Here is a 27,230-nt window from a genome sequence, read left to right as displayed (position 1 = left end):
ACAATAGACAAATGACCATAACAGGAATAGGTTTTTAATGTAGTGAATGAATGTTGTGTGATGGTCACACCTCGTTGAATTCATATCATTGAAGAAAAAAAATCAACTCACCACATTGCAAGAGAAAAGTAGAGCGAGTGTTCTCAGGTTGCTTCTATAGGCTAATACTCGAACAGTCGAGCGCCACTGCTTGACAGGAATCGTCAGAGCTCCATATATGGTAAAAGCCACGCCCCATGAGCGTCATTTTCTGACTGAGTCTCTCCCGTGGGTTTAGAGTTTTGGCTCCCGGGAAAGATTTCAGTCCTCGGGGAAAGAGGGCTTAGTTTTGCATGTTCCCTTCCATCCTGCAACGACGCGAAAGGCCCCTTATCCACCTCTCCTGTGTACCGGGAACACCTCCACGGTGACCAGCTTCTGCGTGTGCTTGTCTTTTGGAGAAGCAGCACCTTTCAATACCAGGAGTGGTTTATTCAAGTGTCCTGAAGGTTTTGGATGTGGTGCTTCAGGGATGTCGCTACTTTGAGAGCATCATCCACACACAAACAACAGCTATCGAATTTTTCTGTGAATAAGCACAACAAAAAGAAGGAACAATAGCCACCGAAAAAGCCTAGTCTGTTGAACAAGTCACTTTTCCAGTCTGTGGACTCCACACCAACTAAAGTAGAGTACTTTGAGAATTGTTCACATCGCTGCAACCCAGGACGGATTGAGAAGGGAGGCGAGACCTGTGGACCTGGTTTTCCCCTTGCAAGGCTCAGACGGCATTTACGACTTATCCCGTAAACCCTCAAGGATAACACGTTTGGACGTTTATTTACCGAATTTCACAGGAGGCTCTTTGCACGTAAATTGTTCTAAATGTTTGGGATTCAGGAAACTATATCGCGGGGTGGGACAACGATGAAGGAGGAACCGCTGGGTGGGTTGAATTCTGTCCGCTCATGGATGCACACAGCTGGGGTGGTGGATGCGAACACAGCCGCCCAAAGGTACGCATGCCAAATCATCTGATTTTCTCACGCATTTCTCATATCGACCCTCAATCCCCTCAATACTCTGTATCAATTACGGTCTCCCAATGTCCCCCTTCGGCTCTCCCCTCTTTCATTACATCAGATTACCCTTATTGTGACAAATCAAGAAATCTCTCGTACTCAAACGTGTTTCCACATCTCCACTGTTTTCATTAGCTCCATCATCTGTCTCCCGTGTCTGATACTTAACCGAGATGGTCTCTTGTTTTCTTCCTGCAGTGGTGTTGGCTTGGCACGGGCACATTATGAAAAGCAGCCACCTTCCAACCTCAGAAAATCCAATTTTTTCCATTTCGTCCTGGCACTGTATGACAGACAGGGTCAACCCGTGGAGATCGAAAGGACAGCTTATGTGGACTTTGTGGAGAAAGATAAAGTAAGCGCTTCATGAGAATATCGTTTATTGAATTTCATAATCTTTACTTTGAAATGAACTTGACGTACATAGAGATGGCTGTGGGTCAATAAAGCAGGTCACGTGCAATATCGATTTTTAACCCTCATTCGTCGATGATAGGAGCGTGGTTGTAAGTCTTATTTTTGACAAATTATACATTTAAAATGATGACGTATCAGCTAGATAGATAGATAGATAGATAGATAGATAGATAGATAGATAGATAGATAGATAGATAGATGCTTTATTTTCAGCTGACCATCATCTATCTCAATGTTGGTTATTTTCAGGAACCAAACAGTGAAAAAACTAACAATGGGATACACTACAAACTACAATTGTTGTACAGCAATGGTGAGTGAAACAATTATTTAGATAAATTCAATATTACCCAAAAGATAAAGCCTATAAATAATAGTAATAATAATAATAATGATGATGATGATGGTGATGATGATGATGATGATTATTATTATTTTTGTAATCATCATCACTATCATCGTTATCATCCCTATTATCATTTACAATTCATTTATTTTCTAAATCATTGTTTAAATGTCCAGGTAAAATCATTTATGATGCAGATTATAGATGTATAAATGTTCTGAGTAAAAAATATATATATATAAAAACAAATATATATATATACATATTTATATACTTTATATTAATGATTTTTTATTTTATCATCAGCATTCATGTACATCTCACACATCCCTACACCTTTGCCAAAGCTTGTTATATTCCTTCCCCAGGCGTCAGAACAGAACAGGATCTTTTCATACGGTTAATCGACTCCATGACGAAGCAGGTAAACTACCTTTACTCTTATATTCATACAGCTTGCTTACACGAGAAACATTGCTTCTTTCTATACATCACCTGCAATTGTGCAAATCTCCACAACCTGTGCAATTCATCACACATGCGTAGTATAACTTATGAGATGGGTTTTCTTTATGCAATCGTGCATTGACTGAAATGGCTTTATATATAGATTGCGTGTTGGCCTATATCCTGTTTTTGCGCGACACATAAGTAAAATGAATCAAGCATTAAGTTACCATTAATTTAGCCTACAATTGTGTACCTATGCAATATAAATTATGATTGTTGGTTTGTAATGTCGTTACTTTCTTCCGATAATGATATAATGCATTTTTTTTTGCCTATTTATTTAAAAAAATATAAGATATGATAGGCTATTGTAAAATAAAGTAGGCCTGGGCTATTTTATTGATATGGAGTTACAAGAAGTCGTGTTGTCTTGTTGAGTCCCTTATTCTAATCTGTGATTTTTAGGCATGTTGCTAAACTTGACCCATGACCCATATTAAACACATATAATGTTTGGGAAGAGTTTTTGAAAAAACACTTTCACTCGTAGAATAATTCACGAAATTAAACCCCAAATCTCATCACATGATGTTAACTAGGGAAAAAAGAAAAAGTGATTATTTTAGACTTTTCCACCATGGTGGTTGTTATTACTACTAATTTACCGAGGGTTACAGCAGATCCATTTAAATAGAGCCGTTAAAGCTTCCACCACTCCGAGGGAAAATTCCTCTGCGAATGATCCGAGTCAATGACGCAGAACAAGCAGTTTATGGATTTCTCTGTTTCTGCAGCTGCAAATATCGACATAAATCAAACCAGTATATATAATCGCCCGGTGCTCATCAAACAAAAAACAAAGCCGTCAAAAAGTCAAGTGGGGTTCCATCCCAGAAAGAATAGGACGTCAACATTTCGGAGTGTAATTGTGTCTTTTTTCTCCTTATCATAGGCCACACATTCAAACTGTCTTCAATTGAATATAGAAGTGCCGTATAACATGCGTCTTTGCGCTAGGTAGGCTAGTTCAATAAAGGGGAGCAAAGCGACTCTTCAGAATAGAGGGAGGGAGGAACCGAGGGAGGGAGAGCGGCACAACTGATAGCTGCACACCATCTGTTTCAGCCAATGCTCAAAAATTACTCAACCGCACCGCCAGACACCGCTTTTTATCCACAGAAAGATCATTGTTAGCAGCTCAAAAATAAACAACAGATTGCCCATTAACACTTTCCCCCAAATATCTGCAGATTATAACCATATTGATGACACGTCATTGGATCGTCCCTTATGAAAAACTCCCCCTAAAAAGTATTCTTAATATAATGTTATAACAACAAAATATATACGTTGTTATATTATAATATTATACTTATTATTATACTTATACTTATACTTATTATTATTATTATTATTATTATTATTATTATTATCATCATCATCATCATTATCACCATCATCATCATCTGTTATTATCATTGGACCAACATTGTAACATGTTATTAATTTCGTAGGCTTAGGTCTACATCATGACACTATTTAAAATGTATCACAGTGTTAGTTTTGCAGCAGTGACGACATATTGCTTTTTCACCAATAACAACAGTAGTTTAATTTTTGGAGGCACTTGTTTTTGACTATTCGGTTTTAAATGCCGTTTACATTTAGGTTACTGTAAAGATGATTATATACAATTGCTCATTATATGTATTTAATATAGCCTACATATTCGTGTCTTTATTTTTCCCAAAGGCGATTATATACGAGGGTCAAGACAAAAACCCTGAAATGTGCAGAGTTCTTCTTACGCACGAAATTATGTGCAGGTAAGTTTTTTTCTCTCTCCACCAACTCATCGTTGTTAAAGAAGTATACAGTGCATTTCTTTATTTTCTTCCCACACTTGTTTATCATATTGCCATATGCGGAGAAGGCCTACAAGTATTGGAGTACAAACAGACTGGTACCCAGGGTAGTTGTAGCCTACAGGGTCTCTTGTTGAATATATGAATATTAGTCTGATGCCAGTGAGTCTGCGCCTCAAAACATGGAGTCAGGCCTTGGTTGATCCCACCTGTCATTGGTGATCAGCGAACTTTTTAGCGTCAGTTAACAACGTAAAAATCTCAATCTCTCATGTTTTGCTGCTATTCAGTGGTGTCGTTGATAATAAAAGGAACACCGTTTTATGTTGTTTATTGTTGCGCTCATTGTGAGATTTGTGAGAATTGAATTCGGATACTGTCGGTTTAACCTTTCTTTTGTTGTACTGTCGCATTGTTCAAGTTGTTTGAGAGCAAGTGCATTAACCTAGAACTGAGAATGATTTGCCTTTTTAATAAGTCTACATAAACTCATCACTCATACAAAATAGTTTACATGCATCCATCACTTATTTGTGACACGTGGAATAATATCATTAAATCGAATATGGTGATATTTGACATTGATTATATATCATGAAGAGGATATATCGTGATGTGCAAGACTAGCCTATACTCTATTTGAGTATAACCGGTGCAGTTGTATTAGTTAGGCTGTATCAATATGTTGAATATTAAGTGTAAATGAATAAACAAAGCCTTATTTTTTGCCATACTAAGATTATTTATTGACATATCACAAATAAGCACCAACATTGCACAGTCTTGAATGATCTAGTCATTAAAGGCACAAAATGTAGAAGAAGTGTCCCTAAATATTGCCCAAATCTAACATGGAATATGGTGCTTTCTAGAGGCAATCTGTACTGTCAATGTCAAAGAGAAATTGCATTCTGTAAAGGCATATGAAGACTAACCTACTCACTGAGTGAAAGCTATAATCATTCAAGAAGGCATGAGGTAATGAGTATCCTAGGCCTACTCCATGAGTGTATTCTTCTGTTCTCTTTTGCTCTGGTAAAGCATTAAGTATATGTTTGCACTTCTATGCAGTATTATTGTAAAATCCACTCAAACTATCTCTTGTCTGCATGTTGTGAAAAATGCTTTGTCTTTCTTTCCTTGCCATATGGCATCAAATATCATTTAGACCTGCAGCCATTATACAAATATACATTTTCATTTCAAATGGGAAGCAGCAGTATAGTTGTGTTTAATTTCAGTTTGAATTAAAGCTCCTTATCAAAGAACTGGAGGTATAGTGTAGGTTTAGAGAAAAGATGGTGGAAACGTGATGAAGGATAGATTAGTGCTTTTGAGGTCGTAATTGATAAATGCCCCGCAGAAATATTGGTTTGAGGGTGGCCTCTTGCATCTCCCCCAGAAATAGCAGCCTGGCAATTAGAGGTAAACAAAAGCTGAAGCTGTGAAAAGTGACTCCCCTGCCTCCTGGCCCAATCCCCCCTCCCCTCCCTTCTACTTCCCTCCTCTCAAGCACTAAGGCAAACACTTTACCACAACATGTTGTTATTCTATCAGCATCCATGAAAGGATAGATTTAGTGTATGTTATTTCTCTATTAGTTTTTCTTTCCAAAATGAACACAATGACGTTTTGCCTTAGAAAGCAACATACATTTTTTTAAGGGTCTAACTTTCACTCTAAACAGTAACAGCCACTGTTGTGATCTCAAACGTTCTCTCTTCCCCTAGCCGGTGTTGTGACAAGAAGAGCTGCGGCAACAGGAACGAGACTCCGTCAGACCCTGTGATCATCGACAGGTAGGCTCTGCTCCATGTCTTCTCCATGCTGCTGTGATTGTGACCTGTGTTAGATTCAGCCTTATGCTCTGTAGGGAAGTGAGTGAGAACTCCGCAGTGTTGGGGTGCCCAGGTGGGTTGACTCCAACCTTCTGGTCCACTCTGTGGGAACTGTGGCTGATTGTTCTGTAAGCAGGTGAGGGGGGGGGGGGGGCAGTCACCACCTTTCCCAGCTACCTGTGCTCAGAGGGGCAGTCACCACCTGGAGAGGGGTGTTCAATCACAGGTGCATTGGGTGGGGTATTCATCTAATTATCTAAGGGGTTTATGATGATATTTGTCTCTCATTTCCTCTTTGTCTATCGAAGTGGTCGTTATCTAGTTTTTACTATTCTCTAAGGTTCGGCAATGCTAAGATTGTGTGTGAAGGTGGTTAGGGCTCTGTTGTGATAAGAGTTTGTGCCAGGGATTTTGCTTTGAACCTTTAGGTTACGGTATGTCACATAGATTACAGGATTTGGATATTCAGAGAACATAAACTGCATATTGGCTATTACATTCCTTCCACACAGTATAACAGTTATTCAGACTCCTCTATCTCACGGCTGAAAAATGAATGTGGGTGCGTTTGTGCGTGCCCACGAGTGTGTAGGAGGGAATATCTTCACCATAGAGCCTAACTAACTCTCACCATGGCGTGGGGATAGACAGCAATGCTAATGTTTGACTAGCCAGAATCACTGTTTACTTAGTGGAGAATGCCTGGTATCTGACAGAGGGGACAACTCTCTTATTAGTAATCAAATAGGGCTGAACAGTTGTTGCCGCCACTCCAGCAGCTTCTCATGCATCAGGAAGTAGGGGCTGCCATGGATGCCTGCCTGGCTGGATTACCACAGCTACTGCTTCTCTAGATGCCTCTCTCTCTCTGTCTACTAGGAGAGCTGGTGTTCCTCTATTATGTAGGACTGGATGTAACATTATGTTATGGGTATTATGTATGTGATTTAAATTGAGCGGCCCAAGGAAACACTTTATCATTCAAATAAATGCACAAATGGCTCTCATCATGCCTTCTCATGAAGTTGATTATCTGATTTATTAGACCAGTGTAGTTTTTGGATACATTGTTCACACTGAAACGAAGTATGAGAGATAAACATCTCACTGATTTCTGCTGCTTTTAAGTTTGATATGTTCTGCCTCAGCGCCTTCGTTGAGTTATGTTTCACACTCTATTGTTCCTCAATCTGTGGGACAAAACTGGGAACATAAGTACAATAGCCAAAATGAATGCAAAGCAGAAAAAAAGAGAAGCGGATGGATATTGTAAGCTCAACCAGCTCTGAAAAAAAGGCTCAGATTTTTATTGTGACGGGAGTGAATGGGAGTAGGGTATCGTTTTCCTTGCACAATGAGCAGGTCTGTTGAATCACAAAAGCATATGTTCCTCATTAGGCCCTCCCATTGTCTCCATGTCGTAACTATGAGCAGATCAGTTCACCCTCCCAGTCCCACACTACTTCCCATTGACTTCCCACTGACTAGAGGGGGTTGCAACAAGGCTAGTTGTGGAGTTTCGGGATTAACACAAAATAACTGACGTTTACTGTACTGCATACACATGTCACCCAGTTTACCATCCCGATACAGTCATTTTCAGTGAACATATGGGTGAGATTTTGTGAAGCCTCAATATGTTACAAACTCTTCTGTCTGTTTCTCATGCAAATTGTGAGTGGCACCTGTGCTGTGGTTGCTTCTGGCTAAAAGTGATTATTTTAAATTGAAGAGAGCTGAGCGTTGACTGTGTGAAAAAAAGACTGATTGTTGAATCAGTCATGTCTTAGATAGCTGCCTACATTACAGTATAAAACATCTTCAGCTCTGCCACATTTTCTAGAGAAAGAGTAGCATAGCCCAACCTTTAAGAAACAGATTTGGAGTGAATCATTGATGGCATTTCCTCGCTGTAACATTTTCCCAGATGGTACAAGGGGAAAGCATACACAGCTAGCTGGCATCTATCAAGACATTAACTGGCGTTCCCATGGATCTGGCATATCCGACTAAGTTTGGGAAACCTATCATTCCAAATGTGTCCAATTTTCCTGTGGTCAAGCCAGACATCTGTTTACCCTATTTTCTCTCTGAGTTTGATGCAGATTTTCAGGAATTTTTTAAAGGGAAAGAATTCTTTAAAAAAGTTTGTTAGATACAGTATAAGCCTAACAGCTGTCACAGAGTTTCAGGGCTAGAGGAGCTTTAAATATTTCACAAGTGACTTTTGATGTCATTACATTATTCATATTTGTTTTCTGGGGAAAGAAAGGGATTATTTTATGTGTGTTTGTGTGTGTGTGTGTGTGTGTGTGTGTGTGTGTGTGTGTCTGCATGTGTGTGAGCTTGTGTGTGTGAAGGGACATTCTGTACTGCTGGTGAAAGGCTGACCCTATGTTCTGTGCTGATTGTAAAATTAAAGTCTATTACAGATGTAGGATATTAATTTGAAGCAGTTTGTTACAGCAGGAAAATAATCATGCAGCAACAGGACATTTGAATTATTATGTGGATTATAATTAATTGACATTCTTTGTATAGGTTGTTCCATTTTTCCTAAGGGAAATCAAGTCTGAAACATTAGAAGCCTTTTTAAACCCAAAATACACTAAACGTTTTACATTTCCTGCATTGCAGGAAAGTTCTCCTGCATCAGGGTGATCAAATTTAGGGTTGGTGGCTCATTCAACTATTTTGGGGTGTGGTTTGTGAAAACTATTTTTGTGTTGACTAAGTGGTTGACTAAGTCAGTAGTTCTCACCCCCAGTCATTCCAGAGCTAGCACACCTGATTCAACTTGTTGAATGAACCAGAATAAAAAAAAACTGTAATGGATCTACAAAGAACCTTTGAGATTGAGAAATGTTCTTTATAGAACATATAAAGCTTCTTTATAGAACCATCCATAGTGGTTCTATAAAGAATCATAAAAAATACATCTGTATAGACCCCAAAAGGGTTGCAACCATAACCAGAAACTTTTTGTTAATGGTTCTTTATAGAACCAGGTTCCATATAGCACCGAAAAACTGCTTTGGTTACAAGCCAAATAACCCTTATTTGACACTATACAAACTATTTGTTTTTAGTGTGTATTCTTTGCTCTTCTAATCAGGAATGTTGGAAACTATGTTGGCTCTTGCAGAAACAAAAAGACACTGATTGAATTTGGTCGGTAATTGTATCACTATTGCTATGACTACAGTACTTCACAGTTGGCTTGAATCATATCTTCCCATTATGAAGTCATTGTTGAAAGGGGATGTCACGTCTTTAAGCTAGTGACGCCTTAAAGTTAGTGGGGGCATGGGTATATACAGGCAGTCATTTGAGTCTCTATAGTTATAGTGATGAGGTGCCCAATATCTGATTAGGTGGTTCCCCCATTTACAGTATGTGTAGGGCAGTGTACGCCAAACATAATTCAATTTGTGATGACTCTTCCGCCCTGGTATCTATCTTCACTCTCCTGAATATTGATTTTGTCTTCTCCTGTGTGAAAGATTAGATACATGGTCCAGGCTTACACATTCATTTTGTAATACAAAATAAGAATATCCTGTTGGAAAAAAAAGAAAGAAAGAAAGCGACTCATTCTGGCTGCCAAAGTACAAAGGTTGCTTGTATCACAGTGGAGATGCAGCATATTAGGTGAGGATAGCACAGGAGGGAATGTGTATTCAGAGCTCACGCTGCCCATACATGCATTTTGAATCTAATGTATGTTCACATGTCTTAACATCCATGTATATGTACACTCCCATTCAGAAAGGAGGACCGTGGACCAGACCAAAAGATGTCAGCTCCACTTATTCCAGTTTTAACCGCGTTCCCTTTCACTTCCTGTCACAAAGGTCAAAGAGCTTTGACCTCTGGAGGCCGCCCAGCTACTGAATAATTCATAACATTGACTTGTTTTTTTTCCTTTAGATTTTTTTCAGTCATCAGCACACATGGCTGTGCTGTGGGAGGGTTTTTATTAATTTAGCTCATTTATAAAGGCCTCACCGCACCTGTTCATGTGTTAATGCAATTCAGTTTTTGGCCTAATGCAAATTTTGCTTAGCTTTTCGTTATGTTGCTCATTAGTGTGCTGTATTTTCTAAATGACTGTGCGTTATCGTTCATTTGCGGAACATCTACTAGGTCATATCCCAGAGTGCAGTGGCTTGATGTCTGAGATGTTTGTCTGCAACAAAATAACTTTGCGTTGGACCACATATGCTTTCTCTTCCCTCTACGCAACAAATACAAAAATTGGTGCGTTGGTGTGTTCCCATCTGGTTTTTGCAAAAGTGTGATTAACTCCCAAGCTGAACAAATGCCAGTATTTATAAGGTCAGCTTTTTACGTTGGAAATGCTATGTAAATGAGAATCAGCAAAAGGGGACATTAAGCAAAATTTAATTCATTGTCTCCTTTAATGTCATTTAAAGCCCTGGACTGTCAAAAAGGATTTCAGACACCATTTTAATTACACACGGACAAAATATGTGTGTTTTGATAACCTGTGAAGAGAGTTCTGGTTTATTAACTACCTACTGTAAATGACATGTTTTCACAAAGGTGATAAAATTGCACTGTATATGTCGTGTAATTCACCATCCACCCACAAGTGAGAATGAAACAATGCAGAGGTCAGAGCAATGCACAGGTTGTGCTGTTTTTATTTTTATTTTCACCTTTATTTTACTAGACAAGTCAGAACAAATTCTTATTTACAATGATGGCCTACCCGGCCAAACCCGTACGACGCTGGGACAATTGTGTGCAGCCCTATGAGACTCCCAATCACGGCCAGATGTGATACAGCCTGGATTCAAACCAGGGACTGTAGTGACGCCTCTGGCACTGAGATGCAGTGCCTTAGACCGCTGCACCACTCGGGAGCCCTAATCCTGGAGGTGTAGCTCATGGATTCTTGCATCATACAGTACAGAAATTGTATTTGGCTCAGTATGGTGAGCATACAGTTTTGAAGTGCAGTCAATTAAAGTTGCTGCCTTTAGGGAAAAACATGCACACACACACACACACACACACACACACACACACACACACACACACACACACACACACACACACACACACACACACACACACACACACACACACACACACACACACACACGCATGAACGCATGCAACCACACATACATATACGCATGTACACACACATCCACATCCACAAACACTTTAACTTTTCATGTTCATGCCTCAATAATACTATTTCCTTCTTCGCGTTTTATTTACGGCTCTTTTCAATGTAATTCATATGACAGATGTGAGTTTTTCACCCTGTGAGAAAGGAGAGAAGAAACTGGCCACCCCTGACTGGACTAGAGTGATGTTTGAGTGAAACCTGTCTCCTTTTGAGCCAGAGTAGGAAGAGCAGGAAGTGTTGAGAGCGAAAGCTGTACTTGGCAGCTCTCTGTTGGCTTGCACTTGGTGAAAAATGAAACCCAGACCCTCTCTGCAGCCTTGGAGCCAGAAACTCCTTCCCACTGTTCCAACATCCAGGATTGGGTAATACTGTTCACCAAGCAAAACATTACCTCAAATTATTCTGCTCTGTTTCTTATTCCCTCCTCCCTCATGTTGGTTTTATCGCAGTTTGTAAATGTCAAGACACTTACAAAGACGCACAGTATAAATTATATTTTCCAAATTATGCTCTCATGTTTGGGTTCACATGAGTGGCGTCTGAAGGTAACGTGGTGCCTGGTGTTCCCGTGGGAGACCCACCTCACTGGGATAGGATTCCCCAGGGGCATCAGCTAATGGCAAGACTTGACAACAGCACAGAAGATGGGGGTGTTGTGTTTTACTAGTGCTGAGCAGGGGTGATGACTTTAACATGTGTGCAGAGAGAGAAGGAGGTGTGTATGTGTGTGTGTGTTAGAGAGAGAGAGAGCGAGAGAGAGAGAGAGAGAGGTGTGCTGTACAAGAAACTAGTCTGGACCAACAGAGCGACGGATTCGGCTCCAGCTTGACGGCAGTGAAAGACGAAACATGGTTCCACATGTGTTGAGAAAGAGCACTCCATCTGTCCGCAGAGGCAACCTCTCCCCCCTTTCCACCCCATACCTCTCTCTCCCTCTCCTCTCCCTTTCTCTTCCCTCATTCTACTCCCCTGGTTCGCTGTGCTGACAGAAAAAAGGCCAGAGCTGGTGTGATGGAATGAAGGCTGGACAAAGCGCAACACTGCCCCTCACACACACACACACACACACACACACACACACACACACACACACACACATACACACACACACACACACACATTTTATTTGTAAAATTAGTGATATTTTTAAATAACAATTTTGATTGTTTGTGTTTTTCTGCTTCGATGAAGTTCCATTGTCTCCTATTACATCCAATAACTCTGTGGAATATCATGGTAACGCTCTACATTAAGCTGCCCTAAAATACCATTACAATCAAACATAATACTTGAAAAATATTTGTAGCGATGAATTCATTTGAAATGAATTTCCACGATGCACAAGTGTAACACAGTGCACAATGAATATTGTACATTATTGAAAACTAAACCTAAATAAAACATGTCGCTCGATCTCAAATATTTAACAGCTTTCCTTTATAATTAAACTCTGTAGCTGTTTAGAAGTCTTTGTTTGGCTTCTTAAAGATTTAATGGTGAAAAAGTTTTTTCAAACATCCCCGCATCCTATGAATCACATTTAGATCGGCCAGCGCACTGTTTTTACATGCTTTTCTTCCTTTTGAAAAAGGGTCTCCTTTCTTTCGAGTCTTTCTTTCTTTTGGCATGTTCTCACTCCCATTCAACCCTTATTGGGTTCCCCCTAATTGTCAAACAAACTGTTGGGTCAACCTCAGTCGTATCTGGCCCTAAAACAGCACATTAGGCCCTGGTGAGGGATATACTTTATGCGGTATTTCATCGGAGACGGAGTAATGCTGGGGTTTTATGGTTAAGTACCAGTTCACGCCCATGCCATTTGTTCCGCATTAGGCTGGAGGTTTTGTAAATCCGATCAATATGTTCACCGTGATGTGATTTCTTGCCAGGATCTCCCGAGTCGTTCTTTCCTCCAGTACTTTTGTTATGGGATCGGTTGTCGATGCACACTCACGCCACTACCCCCCTCCCTTTCCTCCATCCATCCATCCCTCCCTCCCTCCATCTCCACCTCAATCTATTTCCATTTTCTGAATGTAGCAATTTGTAGTGTGACATGGCTGAGATTAAGATGGGAAGCAGTCGGAGGAGGATTGCATCGGACATGGTCTTGTTCCCATGGCGTGGGGTCACAGGACAAAGATGGGGAATTGTGGGATGGGGTCATCAGTTACCTCAAGGAAACGAGCAGGTCTTCTGGCCGCTCAGATGGCCCCAAGGGTTGCCTGGGATGGATCTGAGGGAAAAGCCCCAGAGAAAGAGTCCTGAACCAGTGTCATTTATTAAAAGTGACAAGTTATTTCTAAGTATAGCTCAGTTTTTTTGTTTCTTTACGATGCTGTCATTTGGAACAGTGGCCCGCTGTCCACGAATTCCATAGATATGATACATATAGGGATGACCCCCTCTTTCTACATTTCTTCGATACAGTCTGGGAACATTTTGTATTCTGTTTTATGGAGCTATATTTTCTATTGTTTGAAATAAAACAATTCAGGAATGTTTTGACCATAACTGTGAAAATATTTCAATATGCTATAAAATATTAATCTTTTAAAATGAAAACCACCTTATTGTATGTATCTGATGTTGTTCTCATCATATAATTGCTCCCAGAAGTCTTAGCAAACAGAACCATGTTGCATTTAAAACAAACGCTTCAACATCTATTTTGGTGGCATAGTCAGATTCTCATTATTTTAATATTTATGTAAACCGTAACATTAGATTGTTCTAACCAATACTATTGTATTCTAATATGAGCCTCCTTTCCATTGTGGATTGGTGGGGTCCTCTTGACCCCTCCCTCTTTATAACCTGTCCCAACTGTGTTAATGATATATGACAGAAATGTCCTTGTGCTGGTTCAGTGGCAAGAAAGGTCCTGGCTAGTCTATATCAATTCATCTGACTTATGTTCCTATGTCTTAAATTACCACTTCATGGAAACCTGTTGCTCGCTCCTCTTGCCAAATGAAATCAGATCTCCTCCACGGCCCAGTGTGATATTGATCCATATTCAACACCCAGGCTGCCGATTGATCGCTATTGATTTACAATAAAAACACTCCTCTGCTTGTTCAGCACCACGTTCAATACGGTTGAAGAAAAAAACGGATTTTGTCTCTACCATGCAGGGACCAGAGCCATATAAACATGTGAGAAGCTTTTTCATTCCAAGAAAGGAAAAATGGTTCTTGGTCTGAAACCACGACAAAATGGTTAGTGTACACCATTGTGCTGCAACAGAAAAATGATCTACTCAAGTCATGTGAAACAAACCAATAGAAATGGGTTAATGGGATGGCACTTCTATTAGGAGTCATTTATTGAGGAATGCCTGCCCCGTTTCTGAATGTCTACATTGCAGTGGGGAGGTATAACTACCATGTACAGCTTGATTTCTGCACGTTAACACAATAAGACTTCCTGTGGCTTCATATGAATAGGCCTCTCTCTCTCGTTATCCCACCCTCACATACAGACATGCTCTCTCCCTCCCACACCCTCACTATTAGAGCCCAGAGTATAGAGCAGCCCTAGCAGCGCCAGATTCTGGCATTACCGCGTCATGTCTTAGTCCTAATCTTTCTGACTTCCTCCCCACCAGACCCTCTGTAAAAGAACTGTTCCCATCCAGCTATTTGGAGTCCTGTTGCCGACCTAAGGACATCTGAAAGAAATGATCCCAAATCTCGGACATCCAGGAGTTTACAGTTATATAATGATAGTGAAAACCACATGAGGGAGCGCACATTTTTGGGATGCCTCCCCATCTGTTTGGAGCTATACTGAGGCCAGACCAACAGGACAGCACGGCACCTTTTACCAGCCCTGGTCCAGCCGGTGTGGAACTCATTACATTGTGTTATAAAGCAAATCCAATAGAGCTCCGTCGTCAGTGATTGTGGCACCATCTCTTCCCTGGTTGTCCCTGTGTAAGTGCTGGTTGTTTGTTTGTCCTGGAGAAGCTGACGGAGGGCTATGCAGGGACCGGGCCAGCCAGGTCGAAGGCGACGCTAAACCTGAGCTGCCTGGCATTGCTCTGCTCCTTCACCGCTGGCCTTGTTTGGACTGCAGCTCCAGTTTGCTTTCTTAGAGGGAAGCTGAGCCCTCATAATAACGGGCCCTTCCCCCGGGTGGGAAGCTTTGCATAGACAAGGGAGTGATGACATAGCCCGAGAGGCCTTGCCAGTACACCCTTGTGCTCTTAGCATATTTATTTTCTCTGCTCATTGTATGGTTTAAATCACACCGTATTATGTTCGGCCCCTATGCACGTGCCGATCACTCTGATGTGCTGAGGTATATGCTATAGACCTACGGGCTTTGTTTTCACAAATTATTCTGGGGATTACTGACTGGCTGACCCGATTGTAATCTTTATTAGTCTGTTAACCATATCCTCTGCTTTTGGGGCCTTCATAACTGACCTGATAAACCTTGACCATTTTCAGAGGATCCTTGCAAGATCTAAACCTATTCAATATAAGAACAAGTGTTCATTTGTATACATTCATTGCTTCTCAAATCACTCCCACTCTCAAGAAAATATTTGGACAGTTTGAGACCTCCCTATAGTTTTCCCTATGGTTTCAGACTAACGAGAATGTTTTATTCAATGCCACTGTTGTTTTTTGTTATTGAAATGGCTTGTCAATTCGAATAGTGTCAACCTGGTCTGACAATACAATCTCATTGTATCCAGTGGAGAGTGAAAGCCATCTCAGCAGCGTAGCTTCACCAGAACACAGTGAGATTGGAGGAGGGGGGCAGAGTGAGTGGCTCCTCCAGATGGAGATCTAGGATAACAGAGAATGTCCGGGCCCTTTTCCAGAGATTCCATAATAGGAATCTACCATGGCTCGTCTATTAAGTTGTGCACACCACGAGGAATGAGGAGAGAGAGAGAGAGAGAGAGAGAGAGATGGGGAAGAGGAGATTGTTTAGACTGAGATGGACAACACACATGGCTTCACCTTTCTTGTGCAACTGTCAAATCGAGACTACCAGAAGTCTCAGGTCATGCGGTCTACGACAGTCAAAGAACTGCCTCGCTAGTGGGGAACTTTTTTCAGTCACAGAGGCGCATGACAAGATTTGTTTTTGTTTTCTGTTATGAATGGGAAAGTACGACATGCAGGTCAGGAAGGTCAGCGTAGGGGTTAAGAGGTCGCAACCTTTTTGGTACCTGAGCAACCTCATATGGCTAAGTCATTTCTCAGGCTCCTCAAAAACAGGGTTGAAAGTAGTGTGTGTGTGTGTGTGTGTGTGTGTGTGTGTGTGTGTGTGTGTTTGAGGGGGTTGAAGGGTAGGTTCTCCAGTGATCTATCAGCAACAGAAGCACATAGGATGGAAGCTACTGCAACTTAACAGCGTAAGACAGATTGGCAGGACTTTCTCAGTAAAGAAACATAAAGCTGGAGAAGGAGTCAGAAAGACTGAGTACAGTGGATGTTGAACGTTGACCTCTCATCCAAATATAGAGTATGTAGAACAACTGTATACTCTTCCAATTAAAATATTTTTTTATAAACAAAGTGTTCCTTCGTCTCATACTTAAAAATTGGCAATCATTTTCCACGGTGTCAGTTCTAACCAAGCACCACGTAGTCCCCTAATATCTCTGAAGCGGCATTTGTCTCGAAGATAGTCTATTTGTGTACAGATTGGCCTGTCACTTTGTAAAATAACATTCATGATTTTTTATTGTTGCTCTGCCATCACCCTTTCCTCCTCTCTACAAAGTGGCTTTTGTCGTTTGAGGGAAGTAAACTTCATCAGGTCGACACCGAGGTGTGCTTCACATGTCACTCAGTGGAGCTCTCCCCTAATGAAATGCTGCATACAGATTTTTGCCTGCGGGCTCAAGGGGATAAGACTGTGGAAACAGAATGAAAAGAGCTCCTTTCTGCACACACATACGCGCGCACACACACACACACATACACACACTTGCTCGAGTGCATCCATGTGAAGAGATCCAAATCTGCAATTTATTCAAATATTGATATTTCTACTTGTCAGGAGAAAGGTGCCTTGAAATTTCCTCTGAGTACTCCTGTCAGAAAAAGAGCGAGAAATATGTCAGATCATTCATAAATAGAGTTCAGCCCTGTGAAGTCGGTAGGGAACAGCAAAAATATATAAGATTGTCAATGAAGAATAGAAGCAATATTACAGACTAGCGCTTAGTCTTCCATCATGTCAAGCAAGCAGCCCTTGCTGGCCCGTAGTGTAAACTTGCATATCAGTGTGTGTTTGTGTGTGTATGTGTATAATGTCCTTGTATGTGTACATGTGTATGTATATTTATCGAAATGTGAATGAGTGTGTGCAGGCCATGTTGTGACTCCTGCTTCTATCTGTTTGTCGACTTTTTCCATCGAGACGCAACATTTCCCATCCTGCAGCAGCCCGTGAGAGCGTGGCCCTTCTGGAGAGGTCCGTAACCGGACGCTGCCCTCCATGTGGTTTGAATTAGGGCCCCTGAAGCTGTGAAGGACACCTCAAATGACGTGAGGCACTCACACACAAATTCCAATCTGCTGAACGGTGGAAGAAAAGTGCTCTCCGGGAATCCTCCGAGATATTTTGGCTCAGTCCGGAGCGATTAAAATAGGGCGGAAACTAATAACTCAAGGAATCATGACTAAATATCCCATGAAATCTGCCTCGCTCAGTAACACCCACATGCACGTCCAAATCAGCCCTCTCAGAATAGAGCTTTTCAAACTAAACCAGAGAAAAGTATTGTTCTGTACTCCCTTGGCTGAATGGAACCCTCAACACTTGGAGCAGATTAGACAGTCTTGTCTTTCGGCTAGCTACCTCAGACCTGACAGGCATAGGATTCAGATGATGCATAGGGCAGCGAGGCTCCATTGTGCCAAGGCGATACAGAAAAGGACCCAGTATCTCCGGTAGTCATGTGACGCTATAGTTCATAGCAGTTGACGAGGAGCGGTTTGGCACAGCTTGGGACCCATCTGGGTGGTGCAGATACCCATACTGAGGAGCTATTTTACAACTAGGCATCTGTGTGGCTGAAGAGCTATTTAGCATATGCTGCTATACGGGACAATATGCTTCAACATTGCCAGCCGTAGACTAGTGCTCATTTCCTAAAGCTCCATGCAGCATCGGATGGATGCAGAACAATCCAAAGTTTATAATAATGTTGTCATTTCTGTTGCTTAAGTAGAAAACACATGCTACTTTTAAATGACTCCACACCATGGCAGCCAGTTGAGACATTGCCTGTCCATCTACCTGCATAACACACTTCATACCGTGTGTCCATAGTGGGGACATACTCAGACGTTGGGGCTGCAACACAGAACAGTGCTCTGCTGACAGGGCGAGGGTTAATGTTTACCGCCTCAATCCTCCAAACTCTGTGAAGGCATTTTGATCCCTTGTTAAAAATTGTGATATTGATTGGGTTTGTTTTACAAAAGCAATGGCTTGTGTGTGTTTCGGAGTAGACAGTGATAGCGCTGACATCATCCAAGTATTCCTGGGAAACCCCAGATGGTGCATGAAGCTGAAAGTATTTGAATTTGAAGCGTGCCACATTTTGAAGCGTGCCACATCGCTGAATGGGGCTAAATGGCGCCGAAGAAAATCACAAAGGATCATGGTGAAAGTGGCATCGCTAGTTTGCTACGAGGTAGCCGACCAGCAGAACTTGTGACTTCACTCTCCAGACCGTTACTGGGGCTGTCCATATGTGTATACAGTACAGGACATTTGTGTGTTTCATAAGATTAAACTCCTCTTCCCACTATCAAACAGCGACCTTTCCCTCAAACTATTTAAATGACGATATACAAAACTGGTGGTAACAACACTGTCTGATAACAACGTTATATATCCTTTTGGCATCCATATCTCTTTCCCCTTCTTTCCTCTCTCCGCAAGTGCCCCACATAGTGCTCTTCCACAGAGATCAGGAGGTCTTTCCCTATCCGTGGTGCTTTGCACGTAGCAGAGTAGCGTGGAACTCACCCAGAGCTGTTGAACAAACACGAGACCAGCCTGTCAATAGCACCTCCGCCAACTAATTGCCTGTCAAATGACTCATCCCCAAAGCTGCCCACATATGCTTTGACTCAAAGCGCACCTTATTAGAAGACAAGAGATACGAGTGACACTCTTCTGTTTGACATCTTGTTTTATTTTGACCATTGTTGTAGCCGTGCAAAGTGCAGTGACCGTGAGATTGCTTTTTAGTCATTCATAAAGGAAATGAAGTGTACAATTAGGTTGGTGTAATTTTCCTACACAGAGCAAAGGTTACGGTATGTAACAATTTATTTTTGTTTTTACACTCATTACATGGTCATAGACAGCACACTTTGCACCAACTGCTATTGTTGTGTTTTTTTTCTGAAGTCATTAGACTGTAGTAGTGTAGTAGCCCATTGGCTTGTCTGTTAGCCTGTAGTAACAGTACAGTGAGATTGACACAGCTGGGGAGAGCAGCTTGAGGCTGCACGCTCAGGAATACACAGGGGGTGTTCAAAGCCCCTCTCTGAATCCTGATCAGAGAGCTGCCCCGGCCAACTGATGGCCTATTAAATATACATGGGCAGGGGTCAGATCTGGAGGTCCCCGCTTCCTCCAAGCCATGTGCACTTAAGCGGAAAGGCTGGGCAACAATAAAAACCTCCTCTCGCTCCAGTGAGCTCTCCCCTGACACCTTCACCTCCAGTGTGTACGTCAAGTACAGCGCTCACCTAGCGCTACATTACAACCCTGCCTTTGTAAAAAGGACAAATTATGAATTCTTTACACTGGTAATTATATATTTATATTCAATAACACCCAAGACCTCGCTGTCTCTCCTTCCTCTAGACGTGGACAGATAGCCTTAGTTGATACAAAGAGAAAGAGTTTTAACTGTAGTTTTACTGTGGTGTGATGGTTCGACATGTGATTCAGTAGGCTAGGAAGCAGAGACAGAGAGGAATGCTGGAGTGGTCCTTCATGCCCAGGCGTGATTAACATATTCAGAGTGACAGTCACTCTGTGTTTTTCTTTAAGCCTGCTCTGTCGGACTAATGAAGTCGAACAGCAGTTGATCAATTAACCCAGTGGTGAGCCACTTGTGTCAGGGATAACCCATTTACCAGGTGTCACAGTAATCATGTTGGCGCCCTTTCACCTCTAGCGAGTGTCCAACGAGACAGCGATGTGACAACGAGAGCGGGACACACAAGATTTCATTGGGTGATCCACTAAACAGGATTGGTGTGTGTTGTTGTAATCCAATGAATAGGCAGATAGATAGAAGAGAAAGGACGTTGACTAACTTGGAAAGAGGATCATGAAAAGGGTATGGACAAACTGGCTATGTGGTTGTTCCACATCTATAGAGCCAGCACAGTACATCATAACATGCAACTTAGTGGCGTCTCCATCAACAATTCCCCCCTGCAACTACGTCCTGTCCTCCCCCACTCTTCCTTCCCCCATCCCACGTTGCTTGCGTTCATTTAGACTGCGGTGACCTGGCTTACACACACATCAGCCCTTTCTCTCATGAGTAACTGTGATGGTCTCCTGGAGGATAATGTGGTTTAAACTCCACATTGCCTGTCTATTAGGAGAGACATGATGGCAACCACAAATAATAAAATACATGTATTCCTCTATATGTGACGCTAACTAGGCAACATATCAAGCGTGTGCTGCTGCTGCTGCTAATGGTCTCTCTGTGTCTGATATGGTACCCTCTATTCCATTCCCCAAGGGTCTCGCCTCCACATATCTTCTGCTTCATTTTCCATGGGAGCCCAGTCAGAAATGCACACACACCTCATATATATTTGATAGTTAATATTTATCCTCGCCAGGGAAGTGCACTTTACATGTGGTAACATACGATTACCTGCGATTCGTATGGCAAAGAAACAAAATCGATATGGATATATAATTCATGACAGAGGGGCTATCAGTTTTTATGGCTCTCTATCCAGGCTCATTAAAGTTTTATCGTAATTGACTGGAAGTAGGAGTTTTTTAAAGCATGTTTCGTTCCCTCACTTTCTACCTTTAATAATTAAGTCAAGTTTAATTGGCTGTATTTTGAAGCACCTAGATGATAGGACTCGTCAAATTCTGAACCATGAATTATAGACGATGATATGCTATGCATTAGTGTGTCAATTTATTTAGTCAGTAAGGCAGAGAAGGTATGCCATTGCCCATAAATCATAAGCCAAAAATCTATTCTCACCCCCTTAAAACCCCTTTTGGCTGTTTTATGTTATGATATGGCACAGTCACTCAAACCTCCCTCACCAACCATGAACCCTGAATCTACTCCACTGATTGGTGGTCAAGTTGCTCTCTTGACGGCTGATTGACAGAAGGAAAATTGCTCTTTCAAATTTCACCCTCCATTCGCTGCAGTTGTTCTTCCACACATCAACCCTCACCTCCGTGTCTGAGACAGACAGAGGCTTTATCCATTAGGCAGTAGCAGCGCGGACGACTGGACAGAATGAGGCGGGATGGAGGAGGCAGGGCTGGAAGACAATCCTACATTTGAAAATCAATCATGTCATCATAAGTGAGAAGTATGGATGAATTTCATCAGCTGGCTCCTGTCCTGTTCATGCCACTGGCTCCCTGACTGGTCTGTCCTGCTGATTGGCTGCCTCAGCGAACCCTGGATTTGAGAAGGGGAGGATTCTGAGAGCTGTTGTAATAAGAGAGATGGGTCGGTAGTCTCCGTGCAGTTCTCTAGTGTGCTCAGTGAAGTACTGCTGGAAAACTCTGGTGGTTTTCCCTGACAACGTGATAATGGCTTAACCATGAGATTTGGAAAAAAAACAAAAATGGAATGATTTTGTAAGAGGGTGTTTCGCAACAATCCCCAGATATGATGAAGTGTTTTAAAGGGCACCAGAACTTTGTCTCTTGACATCTTTACCCCATCGTTTCACATATGGGCATTAAAAGCACTGTGGGTATAGGGTGTGGAACAATCAAACATTTATGAGAGTGATGACATGGAAAGCAGCGAGGAGAAATCGACAGCTAGTTTACAGCCTCGTTGTTGAATCGAGCGACAGAGAAAGAGAGGGAGAGAGAGAGAAGGAGAAAGAGGGAGAGAGAGAAAGCGAGAGAGAGAGAGAGAGAGAGAGAGAGAGAGAGAGAGAGAGAGAGAGAGAAAGCGAGAGAGAGGGAGAGAGAGTCAGAGAAATTGAGCGAGCGTGAGAGAAGGGGTGGGTTAGAGTGGTGATAAATTTAATGGAAAAATCAAATACAAAACAAATTCATTCCTCTCCACTTGATGCTTGAGTCGTTCCTTTCTTGGCCTGTGCTAAGCCTTTAAAATAAACTGTCACTCCTCATCGATTGCATCTGAATTGTTACCGAGATTTCTGAAAAGTAGTCTTGACACACACCATGCAAATGGTAATCTTGGGAGATGAGAACATGCAGACTGAACAGCAAACACTCCAGACTTCAAATAAAAATGGCTTTTCTTCTCACCTTTCAAATATAACTTAATGCACTTTGTAGGATTGCACATTTCATTGATCAATGTGTTGTACATTGGTGTATATCAACGCCATTGCTAATAAGGTGTCAAGTTTAACCCTTGCTTGCTGTTAGACGGAAGGAAGCCATGCTCTCCGTCATTGGAATTTGTACTCAACAAAAAACATTTAAAAAAGGATGTCCCGTAGTTTGTTTACCATTTGTGCCATATTTGTGATGGAGATGCCATGATGCAATTAAACTAATATGTTGTTTTAAGTGACTAGTTAAATGGACACTGTAAGTGACAGATAGTGAAATCACTATGTCTTGGTATGGTTCATTATGTGTACAGTATGGTGTATACATTATATATTGAGAGCTCTATATTCAGCAGTGTAGCTGTGTGTCAGTGGGAGCTGGGAGAGAGAGAGCTCTGGTTGTTCCCAAGCTGACAGGCTTGCAGCAGTAGAAACGGATTTCTTTGGATTGAGTGCCATTTTCTCTTCTTTAACAAGGAACTTAGTGTGTAAAGGAGATCTATCAGGATAAAGTGCAGCTTGACTGATGCCACCCTCCCTCCCTGTCTCTCTTGCACCCCTCCTCCACTCTCTCTCTCTCTCTCTCTCTCTCTCTCTCTCTCTCTCTCTCTCTCTCAACTCAATAGCTCCCTCAGGGGATCTTCCTTGAGCATTAGCAGAACACATCCAATGTCCCAGCTACCTGATTTCTTGATATGATTTGTACCGGGGATTTACAATAATCCCCAAATAAAGTTGAAAGTGAATGACTCTCAGTAAGACACACAGACAAGCAAAACCAAACGTTTTCTTTATCTTTAAGAGCATGGAAATGAATTGGCTTTGCGTTAGATCACAGCATTTTAGCAACAGATCGGGCATGTTGTTTTGTGTTTTATTCTCATAATTAATTCCTACACAGGAACCTCACTGATATACATAATGCATCACACGCTCATTTAAATGTTCAGTACCTCTGTTTTTGTAGTAACTTCTCATTACTCTTTACCTCTGTGTGTTTGGTAGAGTCTGCAACTCACTTGTAGTCAAAGATATCTGCTGGAGTTGCAGGATGTTATAAAATGACAATGCAATTATAGTTACTTCGCACCCTCCTCTCCACTTTCACCCTCCTTATGTTAATCCTTTACGCTCAGCATTAGAGAGAGAGCTTACTTTTTACCTCAAGTGGACAGGGATGAGATTCACCCGCATGTTTTAATCAGTCTGCCAACTTCAGAGGTATGGGATAAAGAAGAAAAACAAATCCCAGGCTAATTTGAAATGTACTCTGCACCCGTGATTGAAAACAGCCTCACAGGTAAGGAAGAGAGAGACATTTTGTGAATTTCCGCCACAGAATGAGCTGTATACTAAAAAACAATTGTCACTATTTCACCATCTGGCCCCTAGTGTGCAGGGAGCACCAGCTGAGGTCCCGTTTCAGCCGTCAATCACCGCTATCTCACTGTGGGGTATGTAATCCCAGTGAAAGGGTCTAGCGCCAGTCATTAGCCAGCCCTGCCGAACTGTACTGAGAACTGCCCTGTGCCGCTCTCACGGCAGTTTAAATATCCCCAGCACTGTGACAGGATCAGTTTAGCGATCTGTTGGATTGATCTCCTCTTTAAAGTTTGGCCTGAGGCGACTCTAATTGGGAACGAGGCTGACTCCCACTTCCCTCTCTCCCTCAACTGTCAGTCAGTGCTTTGTTTACTGAGGACATGCCCAAACCTATTTACTGAATAATGAGGAGACGTGGTGGGGATGCTGCTGATCATCCCATGGCCCACAGCAGGATCTCACCACTCTGGGGAGGGAACTCCGTTTTGGACTTTTTCAGCTACTGACATTTAGCAGCTACAATAATCATTACACAGAGGACTAGTTTGTATTTTTCTCCTCTCTTTATCCTTCGCACCCTTCATGGCATGGAGGGCAGACAAGGTGCTTGTATACTTCAGGGGAATTATTCTGGCGCCTTCCAACAGTTTGCAACATATGAGAGGATGTTTTCAAGGCAACAGAGAGGAGAAAATGTTTCACTTCCACCATCTCACACACGCTGCTTGTGGAAAATGAAAAACCCATTTGACAATCCTCCTGAGATAACTGGAGATTTCATGAGACACAGCAGATTATTGTATTTGTTCAGCTTGCTGTAGTCCAGAAACCCTGAAATATTTAAGACTCTAAAACCTTATAACCAAACCAAGTGCAGGTGTCTTGCTTAATGCCCTCCAGTGGACCATTCTGGAGGAGAGTGCTTTCGCCTGATAGCCCACTTCCTAGTCTCTTTGAATGAATGCCTCCTCAGATTAATATTCTCATTTATGAGGTTTTCAGTGGCGGTGAATGACAGAGCCTTTGGTTGGTCTGGAGAGGCAGGTCCATTGATGCCCATAGGGATTTATGAATGATGAAGTGCAGGGCCAGCCACTATCAGAGGTACACAACACTGCTCTTAATAGAAAAGCATTTAACAGGGAGAGGGGAGGGGGGCCAGTGGGGGGCTTTCTGACACTCTACTGATAAGAGGCAGCTCTTCAGAGGTGATGGCGGTTACAATGAAAGACGCTGATGGGGATACAATGACACACATGTTGCGTCTGACAGCCGGTGATTTAGACGTGGGGGAATAGCTGGACCGGGAACACAGTTTCTGAATGAGCCACCATTTAGCTCAATAGCATAGCATAGCCATAGTATCACCGAAGCTATATGCAGATTCTACAGATATATTTGGGGGTATTATTAAACTCCGGACACAGACCAAAATGTGTGTTGTACCTACTGTACATTGTAGCTTAAGCAAGCTGAGGAGGAGAAGAAGAGGGTTAGAGAGGAGTGAGAGCAGAGATAGAGAAAAAAAGAGATTTGTCAGTGTAAGGAATGAGCAGAATAAGACGAAGGGAGCTACTTGGCAGATGGGCAGAAGAAACCATGAGCGTACTTCTTAATTAAACATGTGAACAGCGAAAGCAGGCAGAGACAGAGACAAGGACAGTTAAATACACATTACACCACACTGAAATTACAGTACACTCTGAAAATGCCACAATTTAAAACTATATCTCCTCTCTCTATGCCTTCAAGATGAAGCCATTGGACTTGATCTGATGGCTTGTTTAGTTAACCCTGCCTTAGTTCCCCATCCTTATTTAGAAAGGTAATGAAACAGTTTAGAAAGGTAATTAATCAGGGCAGAAATAACAGTCTCCTACTGTAACAGACTCCTCTCGATGAAAAACTTCAAATCATGAATGAGAATCTCTGTTGACCTTCTAACATCTTTTTTGTTGTTGTTAGGTCTCTGAAATATTATTGATTCATTATGGACTCTCTTTCTATGACAGGTTTAATGCACCTAGAGTTGGAGCTCACCAGGTGATTTGAGATTTATTTGTAGGAGGGAAATTTCATGAACATTCTGTCTGACTGTCCCTTTTTCTTTCTTTCTTTTTCTTTCTTTCTTTCTTTCTTTCTTTCTTTCTTTCTTTCTTTCTTTCTTTCTTTCTTTCTTTCTTTCTTTCTTTCTTATCTCTCTCTCTACGTTGAGTGCATTTGTGGTAAAATGAGGGCGAATATCCCCAGTTTGACATTCAGCGCAGATGCTATCGCGTAGCCTTAGTATTTCGGGAACACAGAGAAGACAGACATCTGTCAGTTGTTGTGTTTGAAGTGAATGTGAGTCGGCAGCTGAAACACACACTGGACACCAGCCCATTCAGACCACAACGGCTCAGGTGTTTACAAACGGAAGAGGGAGTGACAGCAGAAAACAGAGATGAATGGATGACTGGTGTTGACATCCGTCCTCATCCTGTGTGTTAAGTTATTCCTTAGCTGCTCCCCCAGTGGGGTGCAGGGGAACAGGAAGTTCTATCCCGGCAGCAGACAGGCAGGCACAGCCCCCGAAGGACTCCAAATGAACACTACAGTATGCATGGGAAATCTGGGCTTGTCACCCCCTATACATAACTTATGCCTCTCAATAGCAATAGGAAGTAATAGGAAGTAAATGGGTGGCAATAATAACAGTAATTGCTAGTAATTGTTTTGCTAGTAATTGTTTTATAGTACAGTAATGGTAGTAGGAGTGACACTGTAGCTATAAAGTAATGGTGGTTATATAACAGTGTATTTTGATATCATTGTTATAGGAGTGGCCATAGTCATTTATCTTCTGTCAGCTCTCCTCAGACCTGTATCTATTTCAGGTGTCGTGTCAAGTGAGAGCAGCTATATCTGGCTGGCAATTAAACTGGCTCTGCCTCCCCTTGATGCTTGATTAGTCCGATTGATGGAGGAGGCCATATGTGGCAGTTTCAAAACTTGGCAGCCATGCTCCATCCTCTCAAATGAGATACTGGCTATAAAGAGGCAGGCTGCCCAGGGATGCTGCACATATGTGGGCCGCGATGTGGACCTCCTCTCTGGGGACTTTCTCTGGGAGTCTAATGGCCCCTGGACTCTCCGGCCAAGTTCCAACAGGGGCGAGAAGTGGCCACTGGCTGGGGGTGTCACTGTCACTAGATGTTGACTCTGGGTTGCGAGCTGAAGGCTAGAGGGG

General features: G+C 42.0%; 1 protein-coding gene across 6 annotated transcripts in view; it reads left to right on the top strand.

Annotated features, from left to right (window-relative positions):
- Nucleotides 1-290: 290 nt before the first annotated feature.
- Nucleotides 291-27,230, top strand: part of LOC115113210 (transcription factor COE3) — a 77,697-nt gene continuing 50,757 nt past the window's right edge. For all 6 annotated transcript variants that reach the window (XM_029640595.2, XM_029640592.2, XM_029640594.2 and 3 more), the window contains exons 1-6: nucleotides 291-995; nucleotides 1,260-1,416; nucleotides 1,728-1,791; nucleotides 2,193-2,248; nucleotides 4,027-4,100; nucleotides 5,870-5,938. In XM_029640595.2, coding sequence (XP_029496455.2) covers nucleotides 865-995; nucleotides 1,260-1,416; nucleotides 1,728-1,791; nucleotides 2,193-2,248; nucleotides 4,027-4,100; nucleotides 5,870-5,938 — 551 coding nt within the window. In that variant the 5' untranslated portion in view covers nucleotides 291-864. The remainder of the gene's footprint in view (nucleotides 996-1,259; nucleotides 1,417-1,727; nucleotides 1,792-2,192; nucleotides 2,249-4,026; nucleotides 4,101-5,869; nucleotides 5,939-27,230) is intronic.

The sequence above is a fragment of the Oncorhynchus nerka genome, linkage group LG28, assembly GCF_034236695.1.
Source record: "Oncorhynchus nerka isolate Pitt River linkage group LG28, Oner_Uvic_2.0, whole genome shotgun sequence".
Taxonomy (NCBI): Eukaryota; Metazoa; Chordata; class Actinopteri; order Salmoniformes; family Salmonidae; genus Oncorhynchus; species Oncorhynchus nerka.
The sequence above is the reverse complement of the archived record's forward strand: the minus strand, read 5'-3'. Positions and strand labels throughout refer to the sequence as shown.